The sequence below is a fragment of the Oxyura jamaicensis genome, chromosome 3 (assembly GCF_011077185.1).
Source record: "Oxyura jamaicensis isolate SHBP4307 breed ruddy duck chromosome 3, BPBGC_Ojam_1.0, whole genome shotgun sequence".
In the NCBI taxonomy this organism is placed as follows: domain Eukaryota; kingdom Metazoa; phylum Chordata; class Aves; order Anseriformes; family Anatidae; genus Oxyura; species Oxyura jamaicensis.
The window spans coordinates 91,662,833-91,670,117 of record NC_048895.1 but is presented as its reverse complement, the minus strand read 5'-3'; the positions used below and the strand labels follow the sequence as shown (position 1 = coordinate 91,670,117).

General features: G+C 41.4%; 1 protein-coding gene across 7 annotated transcripts in view; it reads right to left on the bottom strand.

The window, feature by feature from the left end:
• The window catches only part of KHDRBS2 (KH RNA binding domain containing, signal transduction associated 2), a 381,354-nt gene extending 374,447 nt beyond the window's left edge, over positions 1–6,907 (bottom strand). For 4 of the 7 annotated variants that reach the window (XR_004749880.1, XR_004749879.1, XR_004749881.1 and 1 more), the window contains exon 1: positions 6,543–6,904. Coding sequence is in view for 3 of the 7 variants with exons in the window: in XM_035323018.1 (XP_035178909.1) it covers positions 6,543–6,633 (91 nt within the window). In the remaining 4 variants the exon portion in view is untranslated. Of the gene's footprint in view, positions 1–6,542 lie in introns of all 7 variants that reach the window. The other 3 variants (XM_035323020.1, XM_035323019.1, XR_004749882.1) reach the window with 2 other exon arrangements.
• Positions 6,908–7,285: the final 378 nt, after the last annotated feature.

Sequence of the window (7,285 nt, the reverse complement as noted above, 5' to 3'; positions counted from 1 at the left end):
CAAAAGTCTTAGATAATTTATCTTCATAGCTTTTATTAGTTCCACTATGGATGCCTTTCTAGGGTAAGGAAGTAGCTGTACTCAGTTCCAGCAGGATTCTAATTAAAATATGACAGAATTTATGGAAGACAGTAATAACCAGGATTATTTTTGTCTGATGATCTAAAAAGAATAATTTCCTAAGAGAAGTAATAAGAATACATATTTCTTATGCAGTTATTTTCATTCAGAGATGTCAAAGATCAGACTGAAATTCAGTATTAGTTTTCAACTTCCAGATGAGTTTTAAAGGGTATTCATTGAAGGTATATAGTACAAGGCAAAGACATCAAATCTCCATCTACTATGCACCTCAGACCTCTACCCCTGTGTCAAGGTTATTTAGTTGTTCGGTCCTCCAAAGTTCTTATTTGATTATATGCCAAATACTGTACTGTAGCTCTATTAAAGCACCATTAAAGTTTATACCATTTTATAAACTGTCCACATCCTCACCTATTCTGTTATGGAGCTCTAAGCCACAACATCCATCCAAGGGCTGCAAAATGTCATGTGAACAAAAGATGAACACATACCTTCATAGCACATTGGCAGGATCAGTCCACAAAACAGCTTCAATTTCACATACTTCATTAATCCCCAAGAAAAATACTTTTAATTACTTACTTTTTATCAAGAGTAAGTAAGAGAAATATATATACTAAAGTCAGATGTGAGGACATTGAATTTTTTGTCAAATTCAGTAGCTTGTTGAAAAGAGATTTGAACTGAAACAGTTAAAAATAGCCTTAAAAGAAAAAAAATGCACACTCACCCTGTACTGAAATGCAGTATTACTGCAGTGACTCTGCAGGTCAAGGAAACATTGCTTCATCAGGGTAGTGCCTTCAGCCTAAGATACAGCTGCCAGGCACAGGAAAGCATGATGTGCTCCTACTTTACCAAGCGTTGTACAGGAACTATCCAACAACAGCAATATTTATGCATTCTGAAATAAGACCCAAAATATTGAGCCTGAAACCTGTCTCTCAGCAGATATCATTAAAGAGCTCTTTTACTCTTCCTGCATTGCTTAGTGGGCTAGGTAGACATATTTTTTTATGTACATGTTTTAGTCTTTCTTAGGAGTCTTATGCACTGGTCACTATTGAACCTATCAGATTCTGTAGGCAACTAGCCTCTTGTAGCAAATCTGGTCATCAGTATATGTTGTCTGCATATCGCTGAAACAAGAAAAGCACACATCCAGTGAACAAGAACAGGAAGTACCTGATGGGCCTGACTAGCCCTTTCCCAGGAGGTGCTGGGATGTGAAGCTATATTTTGGCATGTGGAGCCCAACCATGCCACCTCCTGGTTACAGATGGCCACTATTCCACACATTATGCAGGTATTAAATGCTTGGGAAGTTAACAGTTCATTTTCTATTCAGCTATATAATGAGCTATTCCTCCTTCTCTTGGTACCAGCTGCTTATATCAATTTCTGAGTCTCTTCAGCTTAAAAATATCTATTTTGATGCACAAAGGAAGAGAAATGGACAATTGTGGTAAAGGGTATCAGAATCTAGCCTTCAGTTATTGCATTTATATAGTTTCTTCTTTGTAAGGAAATTTACTGTTTTTCAAAGGACTTGCTTTCTAAGATCACAGATCAAATGGTCCTAAACTGCTTCAGATCTCTGCAAGGAAGATTTTTTTTTTTTAATTTTATTTTTGTTTTGTTAAATCTTCCCCCCATTCCCACCCTCAAGAAGCCCAGTTTTTGTGACTAACAATTTCGGGTCAACATAAACTCACAAAGGTTGCTTTAATTACTCAGTATAATATTTTATACTATTTTGGTTTTGCTAAAACCAGTTATCTCCTGGGACTTACCTACATTGCATTCTGCAAGGCCAGACCATTTCCTAAAGATTATGAACACACACCATGCTGTCATACTACAGTAAAACAACAATTTACCTTTTTTTAAAAAAAAAAAAAATTAAAGAGTGAAACATACATTCATTTCAAAAGTCAGCAGTAGCGATAGAATATCCTTTTTCATTATTCCCTATATTAGCTGCATCGATCAATACATCATATTTGTGTAAGGACAGCCAGCTAGCCCACAAATGGCAACAGAAAGATTCCCATTAACTTCAGTAAGTTTTGAATTGAGTCTGTGATACCTAGCACACAGTTGCTTTACTGAAATAATAAGTACCTTGTATTCATCTAGAGTTTGCACTTGTTATCCCCTTTTACTGAATAAGATCCAAATAATAGCTCTGAAAATCTAGTTTTTAATGAAACTAATTTCTAAAATACATGCTCTAAACATGAGCATGTTTCCTGAGTCAGCCTTCCAGTCGTTCACATTGCATTTTGTGGGACAGCAAAGTAAACGATTAATACAAACTATTCTGTGAACACAGATTTCCTCTCACCTGATATAAACTTCAGGGAAAAAAGTAACACAATAAGCAGAAAACTGACTGCTCACATATTAATATTAATCTGTGTTTACATTAACATTTGATATTAATCTTATTTTAATTCAAAGACTTGAATAGACAGTAAGCTAATAAACTTTGTAAATATCTTTTCACAAGTAGTTTGTTACAGAAAACTAAAAAAGTGTCAGAGGCCTGACTTCAGCAGGTCACAGGTTTGACCAAGAGCCTTTCATATCTTAGGTTAAGGATACAACCTTAATTTTCTACATCACCAAGATGAATAATTCTCATGTAGTGACCTTAAAACTTCCCCACGGTTTTTAATAGGAACATAAGGTTATAAACGAAATCTGCATTCCCATATGAAAAGCAAATTAATCTCCCAAAGTCCAAAAATAAAAAGTTCAACATATACAAAAATATCAGTTGAAATCCTGAACATAAGACAAAATGAATTTGCATTACACCAGCAGTTTTCAAGCTACCTAAAACAATTTTTATATCCTTGTTTTATGAAAGGCATTACTAATGTTCACTGGGTGTAAATATTAAGTAATTATACATCTTTTGAATAATCATGCCCTGTCCTACAAGGAGCTTTATGAAGCTGAGCTATATGAATCTAACTGACGTGACTGGAGGTTTAACAAACTCATGCTACTCCACGTGGAATAATCTAGGGACTTAACTCAAGTTTAGAGCTAAAGGCCTGGCTCTCATTGCCTTCAGAATGCCAACTGACAATTTGAGGTCAATTGTACTGTCATTACATAGAGAGAAATTAGCTACCTCATTACCCAAGTAATGCTGATATTTCCATGGGGAGAGATGATCTTTCTTTGGCTAGCTCTTTCCAATAGGTCTTTCTCCTATGTGTTTGTATTAGAAAACACAGATATGGCTTTAGTAATATACAGCGCTAGATTTCCAAAGCCACATTTACAAATATAAACTTGGCTTGTCCCAAGCAATGTATAGACAATTAACTGACACTTTTTAATAAAAATAATTTACATGTATGCAAAAAATATGTCAGTCACTTGTTAGGGACTGCAATGGAATTTAGAACAAGAACAGCTCTGAACTCCGGCTGGATCTTGAGATTGTGCTGTGACAAACACAACTCATGCACAAAAGGCACTGCTCAAAGATGCTCTCCTCACTTTGACATTTTTCAACTGACCAAGTGTTTATCCTGATCTAGTGTGTGAGGACAGATCCCATCACTAGAAGCAGGATGATCTTACCTAAAAAAAAAAAAAAAGGCAGTTTACAATAAAATTGGTTAAAACTATCCACTAAACAGGGTGATTCTTCCATCTCTACCAGGCACAAACACGAAAAAAACTGCTGTACAGAATATTATAACTGAAATACAAAAACCCTCTCCAAAGAGCAAATATTTGCCAATCCTTTAGGTTTTGGCAACCAGTTACAATTAAAAGAGGTCTTTTGGTTTTATTGCTGACTGTATCAACGCTCAATGCATTCTGCAGAAGTTTTTTTAAACTAACACACATGGAGGCAAATGATCGCCATCCATCCACACTTCACATGTCCTTCTAATAGAAGGCATATAAATGGTTTTTCCATTTCTAATGAAAAAATAATCATACCGGAGCTATTACTACACAAAACAGGTAATGGCCTGTTGGGGGGTAGGAATAAAATGTTTTTGACTCTGGTATTACTTTAGTCATTAAGAGGCTGGGTTCATTTTCAGAATTCACCTGTGATTTTTAGAGAAGTTGTGTTTTATGATTCACACTTTCTATATAAGCAGCATTAATATCTCTTTTCTCAACTTTGTGTTGTCTGATAAGTATGTGCATTCCCTGTCTGGGGAAGCATACCATTTCTGTGGATTTCACCATACATTGCAAAAGGGAGGCTCTAGCCCAGACAAGGACTAACGTAAATAACTTCTACACATCATCTTCCAGTGATGAGGGATAAATATCTACTGATTCAAGTAGGCACCTGACACTGGTCAACCTGCAGGACACAGACACACAGACCTAGATATCAAAAACTGTAAGTAATTTGTTGTTTTTAAAATAAGCACAATGAAGCAAAGAATTAATGGGGAGGAAAAGTTAGGTTTTATCTTTACAAGTAAATCTAGTGTCGTAAATTGAAGCCATGTTTCTGTAATGTCTGCTTGCCCTTCTGTGTTTTCAAATAGCAGCATGAATCCTCTCAACTCCATGTTCTAGCTGCTGACATGAAAAATCACAGCACTTCAAGGCAGAGTGAAAGCTTGAGACTCTCAGCTCTGAAGCCAAAACCTTCAAAGCTATACTTACACATTTTATACAAAATCTACTGGCAATCATGACAGCTTAGTATACCACAAAAGCAACACCTGGTTGCAATTGTGATATAACTGCTCACATATTATTTTTTTAAAGAATAGAAGCCCAGAGCCTGGAAGCATCACTTCATTGCTAATACATCCTAGAAATACAGTATTACAGAGATCCTTGCACCCGTTTTCTGGCATCTGAAAAATTCTTCCGGTTCCATGTATTTTCTTTCTATTTATACCCAGCAGCATCCAGTGCATTCACTCGTTTCCTTAACTAGTTATACTCTTACTTTAGTGAAACTGTTTCAATAGCTATCATATGTTAGACTCTAAAATGAATCTCTAGAAAGCTTGACAGATGGTGTTTTGAAGGATAATGCCAGGTATCTGGTGGGAATCTGACATTAACATTCCCTACAGCTTCCACAGACAGCTCACCTTCATCTTTTAAAAATCCACATATACCTAGTCCTCGTTATCTTAAGAGGAAAAGAGAAGACTAATCTTTTATTCAATCTCACGTTTGCCCAAAATATATTTTCTGCACGGGTTTGACTCCTAGAAATACCCATTTTGGTCTTGTTTATTTTAAAAACTTTACTTTTCACACTTTTAATGATGTCCTTCATGCATTTTCTATCTTTCGCATGCATACACTCAGCAGATACCTCCCCCCTCTGGGAAAAGACCAAATTGCAAGGTGCAAAAACTACACCCCTCTAGGAAATGCAGACTTTTACGTTTCTTGCACTTTTATTAGAAAAACAACCATACAAAGTAATACAGTTGTCGCTTCAGCAGCAAGATAGTTATTAAAAAGGTGCATAGAACATGTCTTTTTTCACCCTCAATTTCTGAGCTGTCAAACGGGAGCACTCCAATAAAACCTGGGCTCAGTACATTCATTCACAATCAATAAAACAGATATTTAAGGAAGACAATTCACAGACTGCTGACACAGGGAAGGACGTTTACTGCTAGCATAATAAGTTTTATATAGTTTGATTGTCCCTAAAACGTAACAGAACTTTGGAAGTCATTCACTTCCCCTGACTGTGAGGTGATTTGAATTTGTGACCCCCTCAAGGGCCTATCCATAGGTTTCTTGCCTTGATCTCATCTAAGGGCTCAATAGCTTGTCTTGCTTTATGCATCATCCTTTGTCACTTCTTTTCCAGATTTAGCAAGGATTTTTCAAATGAGTACTGGGGGCCTCAGAAGAAACAGAGAAGAGCGAGGGGAACTCACTGGGTTACGCTTCTGTGGTAGTTGAGGCACTGTACTTTGAGGCCTACATTCAATAACTATGCCAAGCAGTTGTTTAAAAACCCACGAAATTGCAAACTTTCTGAAGATTCTCTGAACCAGTTTGACCAAAGTGAGGTGAACAGGATTAACTAGAGTGCAGAGCCAAACGCTTCAAGCGGCATATCCTGGATCACACCACGAATCCAAACAAAGATTGTCACGTCCTGGGCGAAACTGTGTCGCGAAGCCGATCAGCCACATGCCACCAGCGCCCATCATAGCGCCCTATTAGAGGCTCAATAGCGCCAGCAGCACCATAGCCTCGTTCCTTGTGCCGGGGGAACGAGCTGCGATGAGCTCCCCGAGAAAGAGGAGCCCAAAAACACAACCGGGAGCCCCGCAAGCCCTGCCTGCCCAGCCCCACCAGGGGAGCCGACCGCGGCTCCCACAGGGCAGGCTCCGCGGGAATCCCCCGGGGATGGGAATGGGAGGGGATGGGATGGGATAGGGGGCGTTGGGCCGTGCCAGGCGGCATCGGAACCTTACCGTCGGCCAGCAGGCGCATGGCGTGAACAAAGGAGGGATCCAGGCTGTCCTTCTCTGCCATCAGCTCGGGCAGGTACTTCTCCTGCTCCATCTCCTCGGGGCCAAGCCGGCTGGCCAAGCCGGAGGCGGGCTGCGCGGCCGCCGGCTGGCTCCGCGCCTCCGGCCGCCTCCTCCTCTTCTTCCTCCTCCTCCTCGCCCGCCCCGCTCGGCGCCCCGCAGGTGCGCAGCGCAGCCCCGGCCACCCCCTCCCGCGGCGGGGCGCTGCCCTCGGCCCCCCCGGCGCCGCCTCCCCCCTTCGCTGCGCGGGGGGCGGGGGCCGTGCGCGTGCCGGGCTCCGTGCGCCTCGCACGGTTTGTTCCCACCCGCCCCCCCCCCACCTTCTTCTTCACCCTCCTCCTCCTCCTCCTTCCCGCCCGCCAGTGAGCGACCCGCTCCCCCCGGCCGCCTTAACTAGGGAGGCGGGGCGAAGCGGGCACCCCGCCCTGCGGCGCTGCTATTGGTGAGGGACCCCTCGGAGGGGCGGGGCCCCGCTGGGCAAATCGGCGCCGCTATTGGCTGGCGCCGGGGGTGGGAGGGGCGCCGGGGAGGAGGGCGCGGGGCCGGGTGTGCGGCTGTGTGTGCGTGTGTATGTGTACGTGTGTATGTATGGGTGTGTGTGCGTATGTGTGTGCGTGCGTGTGTGTGTGTATGGGTACATGTATGGGTGTGTGTGTATGTGTACGTGTGTATGTAAGGGTGTGTGT